Source organism: Armigeres subalbatus, chromosome 2 (genome assembly GCF_024139115.2).
Source record: "Armigeres subalbatus isolate Guangzhou_Male chromosome 2, GZ_Asu_2, whole genome shotgun sequence".
In the NCBI taxonomy this organism is placed as follows: Eukaryota; Metazoa; Arthropoda; class Insecta; order Diptera; family Culicidae; genus Armigeres; species Armigeres subalbatus.
In genome coordinates this window covers 389,762,724-389,782,676 of record NC_085140.1, presented here as the reverse complement: position 1 = coordinate 389,782,676, position 19,953 = coordinate 389,762,724, and the positions used below count along the sequence as shown (strand labels likewise).

The 19,953-nt window shown below is 41.9% G+C and overlaps 1 protein-coding gene across 1 annotated transcript in view; it reads left to right on the top strand.

Annotated features, from left to right (window-relative positions):
* Positions 1–15,495, top strand: part of LOC134210188 (uncharacterized) — a 61,045-nt gene extending 45,550 nt beyond the window's left edge. Inside the window, exon 2 of the mRNA XM_062686216.1 lies at positions 15,403–15,495. Coding sequence (XP_062542200.1) covers positions 15,403–15,495 — 93 coding nt within the window. The remainder of the gene's footprint in view (positions 1–15,402) is intronic.
* Positions 15,496–19,953: the final 4,458 nt, after the last annotated feature.

The following is a 19,953-nucleotide window of genomic DNA, read 5'->3' as shown; positions in this document are numbered from 1 at the left end:
TTTCAAAACTTTAGGTTATACAAATTTTTCTATTAACGCTTACTACATAACCCCATTCTTAGTCGACAAATACGTATGTAGTTTTCCTGTATAAAACGTCTTCAGTGTTTCCAAGATTCAAATTTAAATTTGGTGATATTTTCTTACTATTTGCACAATATGAATGCGGAATCGATCGTGGGACGGCAGCTAGTCCGGGAGAACACGAAGTGAAAAAAATCTTCCTCGCGTAGCAGAAATTTGTTTGATCAGTAATGCTTTAAAACATTCGGTAAAAACATTCTACCGTGTTGATGTTGATCACGCCAGCTAGTGTTGGAGAACGCGAAGTGATAAAACTAATGTCTGCATCGAAGAGCACAAAATTATTTAGTGCGGAATCGATAGTGTTGTAAAAGCTTATTAAACGTAGCACATTGATCTTGCGTTAGATTGATTTGAAACACAGTCTTCGTCTTCCTGTTTTCAAAATATTTTCGTTTACAATAAATATTTAGTCGCTTACCAAGGGACGATGTGTACAGTTAATCAAGATAAGCTCTTCTTTGACTATTTGCACAAAATGTAAGGAACATGGCAGATTTGTGGGTATTTCTAGATCTCCGCATGGAATTTGCAAAAAAAAAAACCAGAACGGGTTGAAAGATCCTTAAAACTGCTAAAAGCTCAAAGCTTTCAGCTCATACTGACCATAACAACTGTTCTCATCTGCCAAAGACACACAGACAATAGCTCAATTCGTCGAGCTGATTGTATATAAGACTATGGGTCTGTGAAATTTAATTTGAAATACATAACTTTATTCATTTTAGAAAGGTGCACAGGATTCTTCTAATGAGAAAAGTATGTTATATATATATATATATGTGGACGAATATGAAGAAATAAGTTTTGGCTGTTACGCCCTTTTCAAATGTTGGTCTAGTAATATCAGTTCTCTATCTGCGTTTACGCCTGGCAGATGTGGATACATAATTGAGTATCCCACTAAATAAAAAAATGAAGCATTCATTTTCTAATTTTGACGTAGCTCAATACAAATGCTGGGGTATTGCCTTTTTGCCGATCAATCACATGAGGCGAGAATGCGGCGATTTATCACAGACTGCCTCTTCTGATATTATAACTCTATTGGTCGCAAAACAGCTATTTGAATTCGAAAAAGTGAAATCAGAATTGCGTACATAATGTAAAACCAATTTAATAAAAATTCCGCGGAAATAAAATAAAATTTCGTTTCGTTTCGAAAAATTTCGAAATTAATGAACCTTGATTTCGTATCGTTTCTAAGTCTCGAAAGTAAATCTATATTTCGTTTCGTTTCGATCCGAATCAACATAGACATTTTAAATTTCGTTTCGTTTCGTTTCGTTAGGAAAAAGTGTGTTATCGCATACCCTTATTAAATATTACTATGCGAAAAGTCTAATGTTTTTTTAGCTTTTGTGCACACACATACACACTGATAGACAGACTTGTGCTCAGTTCGTCAGAGGCTTCTATAAAAAGTTCGTTTTCGGAGTAAAATGATAGCCTTTCGGTACAACTTCGTTGTACGAGAAAGGCAAAAAGAAGATATAAATAGATATAAATAAAAAAAATAAATAAATTTTTCTTCAATCATTTATTTTTTCCCTAGTTACTCCTTCTTATTTATTTTTGTAGCCTTATGTTTGTTTTTCCTCTTTTTTCCTTCTGTTTCCTCCTTTGCTCATTTTTTTTCCATTTTTTCTTTCCTCTTTCTAAATGGGAACTTCTGAGTGCATGAACCATCGTGTTACTGATGGGCATGCCACCTTGCCCGATTGGAACGCGAAGTTGAAAAAATATCGATGGTTAGAGAATTGATTAGTGCACGATTGATCGTGTTACTGTTGTCAGAACGTAGTATTCTCAGGTAGTTGATTCAATGTTTATCAATGAAACTGATATCCCTCAACAGGCAGAAATAATGGCTAATTTCGTCACATCTTTCAGTAATTTACTGGTAGTTCAAAAATAATGTCACAGATTTTAGAGACAGTACATATGCTAGGAATACAGCTAAGCGTGACAGAGGAGTCTAGAAATCTCAAAATGTATTAAACGTAATATTTGAATCGCCCCAAACCACTGATGAACAAATTTACAAAAATAAGAAGCATACCTATTTGGATGAACGTAACCAGACAACACAAAATCGTATAAGATGCAACATAAGATGCTGAAGTGGAGGCGTTATACGTACATGTTATATGGGGAAGTACCTTTACCCGATCAAGAATGCATAACAAAATTATAACAAGGGGAGATATTTATTTCAGGTAAATTTTGTAACAAAATTTGTTATAAATTTGGCTGTTTAGTTGTTAAAATAACAGAAATAAATAAAAATAATCCCTCCAGCCGTAACATAATTATATCAGAGGTTGTTACCTGCATTTCAACATTATAACAACCGTTGATATGGTTATGAGGTACAAAAATCTACTTTCATGGTAATTGCCTGGAATTGGAAAATGAAAACATGAGCCGTTTCTAGAACAACATTGGAAATATCGTGGGAGGATTTCTGTACAAGGTTTCCACACAAGCTTTGAAAAGTATTTGGGTGATAACAGTGGTGCTGGTATAAGTAAGACAAATAAGACAAATAAGACAAATAAGACAAATAAGACAAATAAGACAAATAAGACAAATAAGACAAATAAGACAAATAAGACAAATAAGACAAATAAGACAAATAAGACAAATAAGACAAATAAGACAAATAAGACAAATAAGACAAATAAGACAAATAAGACAAATAAGACAAATAAGACAAATAAGACAAATAAGACAAATAAGACAAATAAGACAAATAAGACAAATAAGACAAATAAGACAAATAAGACAAATAAGACAAATAAGACAAATAAGACAAATAAGACAAATAAGACAAATAAGACAAATAAGACAAATAAGACAAATAAGACAAATAAGACAAATAAGACAAATAAGACAAATAAGACAAATAAGACAAATAAGACAAATAAGACAAATAAGACAAATAAGACAAATAAGACACGGCACGGCAAATGCTGGGTAAAGCGTACCATTGGTACTTCGCGTACCTGAAGGAATAAAATAGACCCCATCTCGCGGTCCTTAGCCTCTTACCCAGCAACTCCTATCCCTACCTCCCCGCGGTGCTGGCCGGGATACGAGCAACCTTAGGGAAGATCGGGTAACCAACCCCGGTGGGAACTATGGTCGTATGCTGACAGGGAAGGGGTTTGCTCCTTCCGGAGGTGCAAATCTTATTGAGCGTCTGTTCTCCATGTCAGGATCGGCTCAAAACAGCGTCTGTTCTCCATGTTCTCCATGCGGCTGATCATCGTCCGAGTGCCAGCGAGGGACTCTAAGTGAAACTGTGCACCATGGTCCACCGGAAATAAGGAGGAATGGCCCTCCGGAAATTTAGGGGGTTTGGTGTCAGGCCCTGCAAGCCAGCCTTTAAAAAATCATAAGCAACGAACAATCAACAAGAGAGTACGGACCGGAACCATCGGCGAAGACCACTGCGACGAAAAGGGACTAGCGATTGGAAACTCGGTTCGTGGAACTGCAAATCTCTCAACTTCATCGGGAGCACACGCATACTCGCCGATGTGCTCAAGGACCGTGGGTTCGGCATCGTAGCGCTGCAGGAGGTTTGTTGGAAGGGATCAATGGTGCGAACGTTTAGAGGTAATCATACCATCTACCAGAGCTGCGGCAACACACACGAGCTGGGAACAGCTTTTATAGTGATGGGCGATATGCAAAGGCGCGTGATCGGGTGGTGGCCGATCAATGAAAGAATGTGCAGGTTGAGGATCAAAGGCCGGTTCTTCAACTTCAGCATAATCAACGTCCATAGCCCACACTCCGGAAGCACTGATGATGATAAGGACGCATTCTACGCGCAGCTGGAACGTGAGTACGACAGCTGCCCAAGCCACGACGTCAAAATCATCATAGGAGATTTGAACGCTCAGGTTGGCCAAGAGGAGGAGTTTAGACCGACTATTGGAAAGTTCAGCGCTCACCGGCTGACGAACGAAAACGGCCTACGACTAATTGATTTCGCCGCCTCCAAGAATATGGCCATTCGTAGCACCTACTTCCAACACAGCCTCCCGTATCGGTACACCTGGAGATCGCCACTGCAGACAGAATCACAAATCGACCACGTTCTGATTGATGGACGGCACTTCTCCGACATTATCGACGTCAGGACATATCGTGGCGCTAACATCGACTCTGACCACTATCTGGTGATGGTTAAACTGCGCCCAAAACTATCCGTCATCAACAATGTTCGGTACCGACGACCGCCGCGGTACGACCTAGAGCGACTGAAGCAACCTGATGTCGCCACTGCATACGCGCAGCATCTCGAGGCAGCGTTGCCGGAAGAGGGTGAGCTCGATGGGGCCCCTCTTGAGGACTGCTGGAATACAGTCAAAGCAGCCATTAACGACGCAGCGGAGAACAACGTCGGGTATATGGGTCGAAGTCGACGGAATGATTGGTTCGACGAAGAGTGCAGACAGATTCTGGAGGAGAAGGACGCAGCGCGGGCGGTCGCGCTGCAGCAAGGTACCCGGCAGAACGTGGAACGTTATAGACGGAAGCGGAGACAGCAGACCCGCCTTTTTCAGGAGAAGAAACGCCGCCTGGAAGAAGCGGAGTGCGAGGAGATGGAACAGCTGTGCCGTTCTCAAGATACACGAAAGTTCTATCAGAAGCTCAACGCATCCCGCAAAGGCTTCGTGCCGCGAGCCGAAATGTGCCGGGATAAGGATGGGAGCATCTTGACGGACGAACGTGTGGTGATCGAAAGGTGGAAGCAGCACTACGAGGAACATCTGAATGGCGCTGAGAGTACAGGCAATGAAAGTCAAGGCAGCGGAGGAGATGACTACGACAGTTCAGCGGACGATGGAAGCCAACCAGCCCCCACCTTGAGGGAAGTTAAGGATGCAATTCAACAGCTAAAGACCAATAAAGCAGCTGGTAAGGATGGTATCGGAGCTGAGCTCATCAAGATGGGCCCGGAAAAGCTGGCCACTTGCCTGCACAAACTGATAGTCAGAATCTGGGAAAACGAACAGCTACCGGAGGAGTGGAAGGAAGGGGTTATATGCCCCATCTACAAGAAAGGCGACAAACTGGAGTGTGAGAACTTTCGAGCGATCACCATCCTTAATGCCGCCTACAAAGTGATATCCCAGATCATCTTCCGTCGTCTGTCACCATTAGTGAACGAGTTCGTGGGAAGTTATCAAGCCGGCTTCGTTGACGGCCGCTCGACAACGGACCAGATCTTTACTGTACGGCAAATCCTTCAAAAATGCCGTGAATACCAGGTCCCAACGCACCATCTGTTCGTTGATTTCAAGGCGGCATACGACAGTATAGACCGCGTAGAGCTATGGAAAATTATGGACGAGAACAGCTTCCCTGGAAAGCTCACCAGACTGATCAAAGCAACGGTGGATGGTGTGCAAAACTGTGTGAAGATCTCGGGTGAACACTCCAGTTCGTTCGAATCGCGCCGGGGACTAAGACAAGGTGATGGACTTTCGTGCCTGTTGTTCAACATTGCGCTAGAAGGTGTCATGCGGAGAGCCGGGTGTAACAGCCGGGGTACGATTTTCAACAGATCCAGTCAATTTATTTGCTTCGCGGATGACATGGACATTGTCGGCCGAACATTTGCAAAGGTGGCAGAACTGTACACCCGCCTGAAACGTGAAGCAACAAAAGTTGGACTGGTGGTGAATGCGTCAAAGACAAAGTACATGCTTGTGGGTGGAACCGAGCGCGACAGGGTCCGCCTGGGAAGCAGTGTTACGATAGACGGGGATACCTTCGAGGTGGTCGAGGAATTCGTCTACCTCGGATCCTTGCTAACGGCTGACAACAACGTTAGTCGTGAAATACGAAGGCGCATCATCTGTGGAAGTCGGGCCTACTACGGGCTTCAGAAGAAACTGCGGTCGAAAAAGATTCGCCACCGCACCAAATGTGTCATGTACAAGACGTTAATAAGACCGGTAGTCCTCTACGGACATGAAACATGGACAATGCTCGAGGAGGACTTGCAAGCACTCGGAGTATTCGAGAGACGGGTGCTTAGGACCATCTTTGGCGGTGTACAAGAAGACGGTGTGTGGCGGCGAAGAATGAACCATGAGCTCGCCCAGCTCTACGGCGAACCCAGTATCCAGAAGGTAGCTAAAGCCGGAAGGGTACAATGGGCAGGGCATGTTGCAAGAATGCCGGACAGCAACCCTGCAAAGATGGTGTTCGCTTCCGATCCGGCAGGTACGAGACGACGTGGAGCGCAGCGAGCGAGATGGGCAGACCAGGTGCAGAATGACTTGGCGAGCGTGGGGCGTATTCGAGGATGGAGAGATGCGGCCTCGAACCGTGTATTGTGGCGTCAAATTGTTGATTCAGTGTCATCTGTATAGATGTAGACTAAATAAATGAAATGAAATGAAGACAAATAGGACAAATAAGACAAATAAGACAAATAAGATAGATAAGACTAACAAGAAACATAAAGTAAGCTCCTCCAGGAAATCCTTCGGAAGTTTCTCCAGGGATTCGTTCGGAAGTTCCTCCAGCAATTCCTTGAAAGTTCCTCCAGGAATTGTCTTTGAAAGTTCCTCCAGGAATTCCCTCCGAAGTTCCTCCAGGAATTCTTTCGGAAGTTCCTCCAGGAATTCCTTCGGAAGTTCCTTCAGGAATACCTCCGGAAGTTTCTCCAGGTATTCCTCCGGAAGTTCCTCCAGAAATTCCTCCGGAAGTTTCTCCAGAAATTCCTCCGGAAGTTACTCCAGGAATACCTCCGGAAGTTCCTCCAGGAATACCTTCGGAAGATCCTCCAGGAATTCCTCCGGAAGTTCCTCCAGGAATTCCTCCGGAAGCTCCTCCAGGAATTCCTCCAGGAATTCCTCCAGGAATTCCTCCGGAAGTTCCTCCAGGAATTCCTCCGGAAGTTCCTCCAGGAATTCCTCCGGAAGTTCCTCCAGGAATTCCTCCGGAAGTTCCTCCAGGAATTCCTCCGGAAGTTCCTCCAGGAATTCCTCCGGAAGTTCCTCCAGGAATTCCTCCGGAAGTTCCTCCAGGAATTCCTCCGGAAGTTCCTCCAGGAATTCCTCCGGAAGTTCCTCCAGGAATTCCTCCGGAAGTTCCTCCAGGAATTCCTCCGGAAGTTCCTCCAGGAATTCCTCCGGAAGTTAGAGACAGTACATATGCTAGGAATACAACTAAGCGTGACAGAGGAGTCTAGAAATCTCAAAATGTAGTAAACGTAATATTTGAATCGCCCCAAACCACTGATGAACAAATTTACAAAAATAGGAAGCATACCTATTTGGATGAACGTAACCAGACAACACAAAATCATATAAGATGCAACATAAGATGCTGAAGTGGAGGCGTTATACGTACATGTTATATGGGGAAGTACCTTTACCCGATCAAGAATGCATAACAAAATTATAACAAGGGGAGATATTTATTTCAGAAAAATAATGTAACAAAATGTGTTATAAAATTGGCTGGTTAGTTGTTAAAATAACAAAAAATAAATCAAAATTCCCTCTAGCCGTAACATAATTATATCAGAGGTTGTTACCTGCATTTCAACATTATAACAACCGTTGATATGGTTATGAGGTACAAAAATCTACTTTCATGGTAATTGCCTGGAATTGGAAAATGAAAACATGAGCCGTTTCTAGAACAACATTGGAAATATCGCGGGAGGATTTCTGTACAAGGTTTCCACACAAGCTTTGAAAAGTATTTGGGTGATAACAGTGGTGCTGGTATATAAGTAAGACAAATAAGCCAAATAAGACAAATAAGACAAATAAGACAAATAAGACAAATAAGACAAATAAGACAAATAAGACAAATAAGACAAATAAGACAAATAAGACAAATAAGACAAATAAGACAAATAAGACAAATAAGACAAATAAGACAAATAAGACAAATAAGACAAATAAGACAAATAAGACAAATAAGACAACAAGACAAATAAGACAAATAAGACAAATAAGACAAATAAGACAAATAAGACAAATAAGACAACAACAATAAGACAAATAAGACAAATAAGACAAATAAGACAAATAAGACAACAAGACAAATAAGACAAATAAGACAAATAAGACAAATAAGACAAATAAGACAACAAGACAAATAAGACAAATAAGACAAATAAGACAAATAAGACAAATAAGACAAATAAGACAAATAAAGACAAATAAGACAAATAAGAGACAAATGAGACAAATAAGACAAATAAGACAAATAAGACAAATAAGACAAATAAGACAAATAAGACAAATAAGACAAATAAGACAAATAAGACAAATAAGACAACAAGACAAATAAGACAAATAAGACAAATAAGACAAATAAGACAAGACAAATAAGACAAGACAAATAAGACAAATGCAAACAAATACGACAATTAAGACAAATAAGACAAATAAGACAAATAAGACAACAAGACAAATAAGACAAATAAGACAAATAAGACAAATAAGACAAATAAGACAAATAAGACAAATAAGACAAATAAGACAAATAAGACAAATAAGACAAATAAGACAAATAAGACAAATAAGACAAATAAGACAAATAAGACAAATAAGACAACAAGACAACAAGACAAATAAGACAAATAAGACAAATAAGACAAATAAGACAAATAAGACAAATAAGACAAATAAGACAAATAAGACAAATAAGACAAATAAGACAAATAAGACAAATAAGACAAATAAGACAAATAAGACAAATAAGACAAATAAGACAAATAAGACAAATAAGACAAATAAGACAAATAAGACAAAAGACAAATAAGACAAATAAGACAAATAAGACAAATAAGACAAATAAGACAAATAAGACAAATAAGACAAATAAGACAAATAAGACAAATAAGACAAATAAGACAAAAAAGACAAATAAGACAAATAAGACAAATAAGACAAATAAGACAAATAAGACAAATAAGATAGATAAGACTAACAAGAAACATAAAGTAAGCTCCTCCAGGAAATCCTTCGGAAGTTTCTCCAGGGATTCGTTCGGAAGTTCCTCCAGCAATTCCTTGAAAGTTCCTCCAGTAATTCCTTGAAAGTTCCTCCAGGAATTGTCTTTGAAAGTTCCTCCAGGAATTCTTTCAAAAGTTCCTCTAGGAATTCTTCCGGAAGTTCCTCCAGGAATTCTTTCGGAAGTTCCTCCAGGAATACCTCCGGAAGTTTCTCCAGGAATTCCTCCGGAAGTTCCTCCAGAAATTCCTCCGGAAGTTTATCCAGAAATTCCTCCGGAAGTTCCTCCAGGAATACCTCCGAAAGTTCCTCCAGGAATACCTTCGGAAAATCCTCCAGGAATTCCTCCGGAAGTTCCTCCAGGAATTCCTCCGGAAGCTCCTCCAGGAATTCCTCCAGGAATTCCTCCGGAAGTTCCTCCAGGAATTCCTCCGGAAGTTCCTCCAGGAATTCCTACGGAAGTTCCTCCAGGAATTCCTCCGGAAGTTCCTCCAGGAATTCCTCCGGAAGTTCCTCCAGGAATTCCTCCGGAAGTTCCTCCAGGAATTCCTCCGGAAGTTCCTCCAGGAATTCCTCCGGAAGTTCCTCCAGGAATTCCTCCGAAGTTCCTCCAGGAATTCCTCCGGAAGTTCCTCCAGGAATTCCTCCGGAAGTTCCTCCAGGAATTCCTCCGGAAGTTCCTCCAGGAATTCCTCCAGAAGTTCCTCCAGGAATTCCTCCGGAAGTTCCTCCAGGAATTCCTCCGGAAGTTCCACCAGGAATTCTTCCGAAGTTCCTCCAGGAATTCCTCCGGAAGTTCCTCCAGGAATTCCTCCGGAAGTTCCTCCAGGAATTCCTCCGGAAGTTCCTCCAGGAATTCCTCCGGAAGTTCCTCCAGGAATTCCTCCGGAAGTTCCTCCAGGAATTCCTCCGGAAGTTCCTCCAGGAATTCCTCGGAAGTTCCTCCAGGAATTCCTCCGGAAGTTCCTCCAGGAATTCCTCCGGACGTTCCTCCAGGAATTCCTCCGGAAGTTCCTCCAGGAATTCCTCCGGAAGTTCCTCCAGGAATTCCTCCGGAAGTTCCTCCAGGAATTCCTCCGGAAGTTCCTCCAGGAATTCCTCCGGAAGTTCCTCCAGGAATTCCTCCGGAAGTTCCTCCAGGAATTCCTCCGGAAGTTCCTCCAGGAATTCCTCCGGAAGTTCCTCCAGGAATTCCTCCGGAAGTTCCTCCAGGAATTCCTCCGGAAGTTCCTCCAGGAATTCCTCCGGAAGTTCCTCCAGGAATTCCTCCGGAAGTTCCTCCAGGAATTCCTCCGGAAGTTCCTCCAGGAATTCCTCCGGAAGTTCCTCCAGGAATTCCTCCGGAAGTTCCTCCAGGAATTCCTCCGGAAGTTCCTCCAGGAATTCCTCCGGAAGTTCCTCCAGGAATTCCTCCGGAAGTTCCTCCAGGAATTCCTCCGGAAGTTCCTCCAGGAATTCCTCCGGAAGTTCCTCCAGGAATTCCTCCGGAAGTTCCTCCAGGAATTCCTCCGGAAGTTCCTCCAGGAATTCCTCCGGAAGTTCCTCCAGGAATTCCTCCGGAAGTTCCTCCAGGAATTCCTCCAGGAATTCCTCCGGAAGTTCCTCCAGGAATTCCTCCGGAAGTTTCTCCAGGAATTCCTCCGGAAGTTCCTCCAGGAATTCCTCCGGAAGTTCCTCCAGGAATTCCTCCGGAAGTTCCTCCAGGAATTCCTCCGGAAGTTCCTCCAGGAATTCCTCCGGAAGTTCCTCCAGGAATTCCTCCGGAAGTTCCTCCAGGAATTCCTCCGGAAGTTCCTCCAGGAATTCCTCCGGAAGTTCCTCCAGGAATTCCTCCGGAAGTTCCTCCAGGAATTCCTCCGGAAGTTCCTCCAGGAATTCCTCCGAAGTTCCTCCAGGAATTCGTCCGGAAGTTCCTCCAGGAATTCGTTCGGAAGTTCCTTCAGGAATTCGTCCGGAAGTTCCTCCAGGAATTCGTTCGGAAGTTCCTCCAGGAGTTCGTTCGGAAGTTCCTCCAGGAATTTCTGCGGAAGTTCCTCTAGGAATTCCTCTGGAAGTTCCTCCAGAAATTTCATCGGTAGTTCCTCCAGGAATTCGTCCGAAAGTTCTTCCAGGAATTCGTCCGGAAGTTCCTCCGGGAATTCCTCCGGAAGTTCCTCCAAGAATTCCTTCGAAAGTTCCTCCAGGAATTCGTTCGGAAGTTTCTCCAGGAATTCCGTCGGAAGTTCCTCCAGGAATTCCGTCGGAAGTTTCTCCAGGAATTCGTCCGGAAGTTACTCCAGGAGTTCGTTTGGAAGTTCCTCCAGGAATTTCTGCGGAAGTTCCTCCAGGAGTTCCTCCAGGAATTCCTGAGGAACTCCTCCGAAGGAATTCCTGGAGGAACTTCCGAAGGAATTCCTCTGAGAAGTTCCTCTGAAGGAATTCCTGGAGGAACTTCCGAAGGAATTCCTGGAGGAACTTCCGAAGGAATTCCTGGAGGAACTTCCGAAGGAATTCCTGGAGGAACTTCCGAAGGAATTCCTGGAGGAACTTCCGAAGGAATTCCTGGAGGAACTTCCGAAGGAATTCCTGGAGGAACTTCCGAAGGAATTCCTGGAGGAACTTCCGAAGGAATTCCTGGAGGAACTTCCGAAGGAATTCCTGGAGGAACTTCCGAAGGAATTCCTGGAGGAACTTCCGAAGGAATTCCTGGAGGAACTTCCGAAGGAATTCCTGGAGGAACTTCCGAAGGAATTCCTGGAGGAACTTCCGAAGGAATTCCTGGAGGAACTTCCGAAGGAATTCCTGGAGGAACTTCCGAAGGAATTCCTGGAGGAACTTCCGAAGGAATTCCTGGAGGAACTTCCGAAGGAATTCCTGGAGGAACTTCCGAAGGAATTCCTGGAGGAACTTCCGAAGGAATTCCTGGAGGAACTTCCGAAGAAATTCCTGGAGGAACTTCCGAAGGAATTCCTGGAGGAACTTCCGAAGGAATTCCTGGAGGAACTTGCGAAGGAATTCCTGGAGGAACTTCCGAAGGAATTCCTGGAGGAACTTCCGAAGGAATCCCTGGAGGAACTTCCGAAGGAATTCCTTGAGGAACTTCCGAAGAAATTCCTGGAGAAACTTCCGAAGGAATTCCTTGAGAAACTTCCGAAGGCATTCCTGGAGAAACTTCGGAAGGAATTTCTGGAGAAACATCCGAAGGAATTCCTGGAGAAACTTCTGAAGGAATTCCTGGAGAAACTTTCGAAGGAATTCCGGGAGAAACTCCCAAAGGAATTTCTGGATAAACTTCCGAAGGAATTTCTGCAGTAACTTCTGAAGGAATTCCTGGAAGATCTTCCGAAAGAATTTCTGCAGTAACTTCCGAAAGAATTACTGGAGGATCTTGCCAAAAAATTTCTGGATAAACTTGCGGAGAAATTCCTGGAAGAACTTATGAAGGAATTCCTTGAGAAACTTCCGAAGGAATTCCTGGAGGAACTTCCGAAGGAATTCCAGGAGGAATTCCGAAGGAATTTCTGCAGTAGCTTCCAAAAGAATTTCTGGAGGATCTTGCCAAAGATTTTCTGGATAAACTTGCGGAGGAATTCCTGGAGAAACTTAGAAATTCCTGGAAGAACTTTTGAAGGAATTCCTGGAGAAACTTCCAAAGAAATTCCTGGAGGAACTTCCGAATTTCTGGAGGAACTTCCGAAGGAATTCCAGGAGGAACTTTCGGAGGAATTACTGGAGGAACTTCCGGAGGAATTCCAGGAGGAACTTTCGGAGGAATTCCTGGAGTAACTTCCGGAGGAATTCCTGGAGAATCTTCCGATGGAATTCCTGGAGAAACTTCCGAAGGAATTTCTGGAGAAACTTCCGAAGGAATTCCTGGAGAAACTTCTGAAGGAATTCCTGGAGAAACTTCCGAAGGAATTCCGGGAGAAACTCCCAAAGGAATTTCTGGATAAACTTCCGAAGGAATTTCTGCAGTAACTTCCGGAAGAATTTCTGGAGGATCTTCCGAAAGAATTTCTGGAGGAACTTCTGAAGGAATTCCTGGAAGAACTTCCGAAGGAATTTCTGCAGTAACTTCCGAAAGAATTTCTGGAGGATCTTGCCAAAGAATTTCTGGATAAACTTGCGGAGAAATTCCTGGAGAAACTTCCGAAGAAATTCCTGGAAGAACTTCTGAAGGAATTCCTGGAGAAACTTCCGAAGGAATTCCTGGAGGAACTTCCGAAGGAATTCCAGGAGGAATTCCGAAGGAATTTCTGCAGTAGCTTCCGAAAGATTTTCTGGAGGATCTTGCCAAAGAATTTCTGGATAAACTTGCGGAGAAATTCCTGGAGAAACTTCCGAAGAAATTCCTGGAAGAACTTCTGAAGGAATTCCTGGAAAAACTTCCGAAGGAATTCCTGGAGGAACTTCCGAATTCCTGGAGGAACTTCCGAAGGAACTCCTGGAGGAACTTCCAGAGGAATTTTTGTTGAAACTTCCGGAGGACTTCCAGGAGGAATTACTGGAGGAACTTCCGTAGTAATTACTGGAGGAACTTCTGGAATAATTCCTGAAGGAGATCCAGGAGGAATTCCTGGAGGAACTTCTGGAGGATTTCCTGGAGGAATTCTTGGAGGAATTCCCGGAGGAACTTCCGGAGTAACTTCTGGAGGAACTTCCGGAGGAATACCTGGAGGGAATCGTAGGAATTTGTCTTCTTTATCTTATTTGTCCTATTTGTCTTATTTGCTTTATTTGTCTTATTTGTCTTATTTCTTTTATTTTGCTTATTTGTTCTATTTGTCTTATTTGTTTTATTTATTTTCGAATGTTTATCTCATCGAATTCCTATATTTGATTTCAATTTATATATTTGGTATCCTCGTGTTCACAAATAGGAATACGCTTTTTTCTAGTGTCACGCTAGATACAAAGTTGACGGACTTTCTACCGCTCTCATCGCTCCTTTCCTGCCGTGCGCCACAAGAAAATATGCTGTAGGCTGCTCTCCCGAAATGGTAACTTTTGTATGGAATTTAAAAAACTTGGTTGAAGTAAAAAGAGCTTCCTGCAAAATTTATTGCGGTGACATATACTTTTTATTACATCAAAATGATCGTTGGAAAAATTCAAAACTTTTGTTAGTTGGGTTTTGCGAAATTCGGTTCCTTAGTGCCTCAAATCATCGGAGAGAGGTACTGAGAAGCGAAAATTTCAGTTGTACAATAGTTCAGTATTTAGAGCTTAATTCAAATTTGGGAAATAGTAGGTCTATGAAATTTTGTAGGAACATTCCTTGATAAATTTCAAAGAGATTGTCAGTTGGGATAAGCGAAATTCGTTCCCAATTCCGAGTTATAGACATTTTAGTACGAAAATAGCGCTCTACCGCGAGAGAGCTTCCCTCAGACCTTAACATCGAACATTGATTCAAGTTATACTGGAGGTGATTACCTCCGCTTTTTTCCAATATCAAAAAATGTAGGCAATTATTTTGTGTAAATATACATAACTAATGTTGTTATAATTTTGATATGAAATAAAACTGGCCGGAGACACATTTTTATCGAATTATCTAATTATAACACACGTTGTTTTAAATAACAACCATTGATAGAATTGAGTTATAATTTTGTAATGGATTCCTGATCGGGTATGGCCTCTACTTTAGCATCTTATGTGACATCATATACGATCTTGTGTTGACTGGGTAGGAGCAATAAAATGAAGAACCGGAATTTAACGATGTCTATTCGCAACAGTTATGGCCTATATGACGCATACATAGATGAGTAAAGCATCCGAAAGATGTTCAGTTTACAGAAAATAGTAAACCGCGTTTTAATTTTGCAGCGTCTCACAATCTTAAATGAAAATTTCACTTGACTGCTACTGTCGTCAACATCACCCTTTCGATGATTTGACGCTGAAACGCGGTAGACAACAATTCATGCAAATCAATTTTTGCAGCGTCTACCTCCGACTTGCGCTTGTGATTCTGCTACCAGCGGCAACTTTCTGCCGTCAAGCAATTATGATTTGCACTTTGAAGGGAATTCGTCTCAGCTAATCGCTTTGATTTCAATATTGCGCTTTTCCAATCACGTACATAAAGAAACCAAAATCAGAATCTTGAAAGAAAACTTCACATGACTGCCTCTTACGCCATGATGGTGAAATGCTGCTGAAACACAATGTACACCATCCATGCAAATAAAGTTTCGCAGTGTCTCCCTCCGACGAGCACTTGCGCTGCTACTGACGCCAAAAAATTAGAATTTGCACATTCAAGAAAACGGTTTGGTGGCAATCGGATACTGGCAAGTCGTGGTCCGGTTTTCGCGACCATTTTCAGACCGCCGTTAGCCTTCGGCTACCGGGCGAGTTGGCCAAGCATGTAGTCTCGGATGGAAGCAAAGTCATCACCAAGTACATCAGCTCCAAGTGAACGAGAACGAGGACGTAGCTCCACCCAAAACGGCCCTTTTCAGAGCCCCAGCCGCGATAACAGAAGAGAGGGATTTTCATACCGCGTACACAAAAAAAGATTTTATTCCGAAACACGATAGACGCTATCCATGCGAATAAATGTTTGCAGCGTCTCCCTCCAACAAGGGATTTTATTGCTACCAACTCTAACTTTCTGCCGTCGCAAAGCGGTTATGATTTGCACTTCGAAGATAATTTGTCTCGGCTCTACCTTCTCTAGTATAGAACGGTGTTGCTGAAAAGAACCGATTTTCAGTCCACAATGCACCTTTCTGATCACTCAAAGCAACCAAACGTTAAAGTCTGAGGGGAAGGTTTTCTGATAAAAAAGCACATGGCAGCTCTCTTTGAGAGAGAAAATCGCACGATTAAGCCCTCCAGAATGAAGCCGTCAGTGTAGCCAAATTTATTCCATCATTTTAAGTTTACAATTGCTCGAGAATTTGTAGTAACCAGAGAACGAAAGGGACTAGCAACAGTAGGGAAGAGATTTATTACTCGTGCAGTGGATCGGCGGGAGTAAAACAGCGGTGTCGACCAATCACGGATTAAGAAGATCAAAATAAACCAACTCCTGCTGATTTAAGAAGATGGAAACATATGCGTTTTCCGGAACAACATTGGAAAATATCATACAAGATTAAAAACATTTTATATTGTATGAAGGTTTTAAATGAAAGGGTCGAAAGAGATACATATTACGTAATCATTTTTCTGGGTTTTTCGAAACCCAAGACAAATAAGACAAATAAGACAAATAAGACAAATAAGACAAATAAGACAAATAAGACAAATAGAACAAATAAGACAAATAAGACAAATAAAACAAATAAGACAAATTAGACAAATAAGACACATAAGACAAATAAGACAAATAAGACACATAAGACAAATAAGGAATATCTGTAGGAATTCTTGGATGACAAATTCCTGGAAAATTCGGAGGCACTCCTGGAGGAATATCCAGTAGATTTCCTGGAAGAATGTCTGGAGGAATTCTTGGTGGAATATCTGGAGGAGTTCCTGGAGGAATATCCGGAGGAATATTCGATGAAGTTCCTGGTGGAATATCCGGACTATTTTCTGGAGAAATATAAGACAAATAAGACAATTGTCCGAATGAATTCTTGGACGAATATTCGTACGAATTCTTGGACGAATATTCGTACGAATTCTTGGAGAAATATCCGAAGGAATATTTTGATGAAGTCGAGTCAAGTACGAGACACTGAAGACGACCACACAGTTGTGGTCGAAATACGTATCTGCAAAGATATCGAAATAATTCGAATTAAACGAAGTTACTTAAAGAGCTTAAAATATTTTTTTATTCAAAGGAATTCCTGGAGGAATATCCGAAGTAGTTTCTAAAGGAATTTCCGAAGCAATTCCTGGGAGAATATATGAAGGAATTTTAGGGCGAATTCCTTGAGGAATATTCAGAGGAATTCCTGGAGAAATATCAGCAGGAACTTCTGGAGGAATATCTGAAGGAATTCTTGGATGATCCGGACGAATTCCTGGAAAACTGGGAGGCTCTCCTGGAGGATTATCCAGCGGATTTCCGATGGAATTCCTGGTGGAATATCTGGAGAAGTTCCTGGAGGAATACACAATCGATCATTCTCGCTCCTTTCCTGCCGTGCGCCCCGAGTGGGTGGGTACACAAAATATTCAAGGAACATTCCTTGATAAATTTTAAAGAGATTGTCAGCTGGGATAAGCGAAATTCCTTCCCAAATTCGAGTTATAGACATTTTAGTTCGAAAATAGTGCTCTATCGCGAGAGAGCTTCCCTCAGATCTTAATCCGAATCTTGCGTAAATTTTTCTCTCTTCAATACTGCTGCTTACCGAAAGTCACTCGACGATTTCCGGCTGAATGCCATCATTTAGAATACATTTTTAGTAACTCCACCTACTTTCTCTTGAGCGCTGCTGCTGTTGGTAACGGCCTTTCGATGATCCGCTTTCTGCTGGGACGGCGTCATCGTCATCACAATACTTTGCGGCCCTCGTGTTCGCCCACCTAGAAATCTTGATTGAACTGAGGATTAGAGCCCGTCTTCTTCATTGGCATTACATCCTTCACTGGGGCATTGCAGCCTCGCAGCTTAGTGTTCATTAAGCACTTCCACTGTTATTAACCGCGAGGTTTCTAAGCCAAGTTACCACTTTTGCATTCGTATATCAGGGACTAGTCAGGCTAGTCAGGGAAGTCGAGGCAATTTCCAATCTGAAAATTGTCTATGGCTTCGGGAATCGAACCCAGCCACCCTCAGCATGGTCTTGCTTTGAAGCCGCGTATCTTACCGCAACGGCTGAGGAGGTCCCCGATTAGAGCCCATAAGTTGCATGATTTTGATGTCTGTGCTTGAGATGCACATACAGAATTAGTTTGTTTACCTAATTTTGACAGTGCCTGGCGAAATTCAATTTTGCAATAGATTAGCGCTTTTAACCCATTGTTTTTAATAATTCGCCAGTTCGGGACCTTATTGTGTAAACAAACATTGGATGGCAAATTCCTGCTAAGCCACGCATTTCCTGATAAAAAATACGGTAGGGTAAGACGGTATAATATGCCCCCCCCTAAGGCAATACCTATGAAAACTTTTTACTTTTCAACTTAATTTATGCAAACTTTGTGTTATTTGGTAGTTCAACAAGTCACAAATCCATTACCTGTGAGTAGTCATGTAAAAATATTACTGAGAATACGTAATAAAGCTTTTTTGAAAAGTCGTGAAAAAATGGATTTCAACAAGTGCCTGGGCAATACGCCCCACCGTAATCAAACACGTTTCATAACCCTTAATTAGTATTTTATCAATCCCATAATGAAGAGGTTACAAATCCTTATGTGCTTGACATTAAAAAACCAACATAAGTCCATTTAAGCAGGTGTGAATTACATTTCAATATCGTCCATACAATTTTGAAGCAACTGCTGCAGGCTCGCTGCGCTTGTGTACAGTTGGTAAGGGCATACTGTCCTGCCTACACTGGGGCGTTTTGGCCAGTGAAACATGTTTTCGAAAATCGTTACATTTTTGAAAATGGAAGCAATTTTATATCATATTAACCACTGAGAAAGGTTATTTTGTTGCCCAACTGATTGTTCCAGTGCAAGTTTTCCGGACAGTATGCTAGAATCGCTCCAGAATATTGAGCAAACAAACATTAAAAGTTACATCAAAACTGTAACTTTTTGTATTTTGTTATTATTTTCATTATGTAATACAAAAATAATCCCACATTCACATAGTATGATGGTTTTACAAGTATTTATAGGTTCCAACTGATTTTTACCCTTAGTTAGTTATAGTTTACTAGAAATCAAAGGGGGGCGTTTTGGCCAGGTGAGGCGCATTATACCGTCTTACCCTATGTATCCTACAGAATAAGCTTTCTCTGTTAGATAAGGAAATTAGTTTTGAAAAAAAAAACGCTTAATTTCTGTGGAATTCAGAAAACAATATTTGTTTACAAAAGTCATGCAAAATCTTAGAAAGTTCGTTGATCGATTGATACCAAAATCTCCTAAATCGGCTGAGACATTAGCTAATTCGTCCTAACCACTTTTCGTGACGGTATCGATGAAACGTTTTTTGGGGCACGGAGAACGAGAAACAAGTCCGAATCGGATCCTTCGCTAGGCCTTAGACGGTGGAAAGCTCCGGTGGTGCCATTTTTAAACCAGCACGTGGCTCACTGTTCTCTGTTATTTTCCCGGTTATTGCCCGAAGTTCTCGCCTTGAAGTCCCTCGCGTTGGAATGATTCGAACTGACCGATTATGAGTTTCCTTTCCCGAGCCATGAACCTTACCAAATGTTATCGATCTGTTCGGTCGCAAAATAATGACAAATGATGTGTTAGGACTTCCAATTTTCCCGGAAATCAACTTCCCGGCAAACGGGAAATAAAACCGCAATTTCCCGGGATTTTCCGGGATCCCGGAAAATACGAAAATATACGAACTAATTCAAAATCGTTTTTTTAATAATTAGTCGTGACCTCATTGCCATCATATGGTCAAAGAGTTATTGAACACTTTTCTCTTTTTTCCGTTAAGTTTGAAAAGTGTTAACTCCTTCTCCATGATGAACGTCATGTCATAGTATAAGTTGTCGAAGTATTAGCACCTGCTCTGAGTAAGATCAGCAGTGTTCAGATGAGTTCTTCTATGCGCTACTTTTGCATAATGACCGTATTTTGCCTTGATGTGGGAGGAAAGACGACTTTGGAAGATTTCGTTCTATTGTTGTCAGAAGGATTCAAACATCAACCATTCAGAATCTCATTTTTTTTTTCATTACGAACAACCTTCTGCTCAAGTTTGAGTGGATTACTGTTTGATTTGTATTACAAGCACTCATGCACATTGTCGGTTTTGAAGGTTCAAAAAGATAAATAT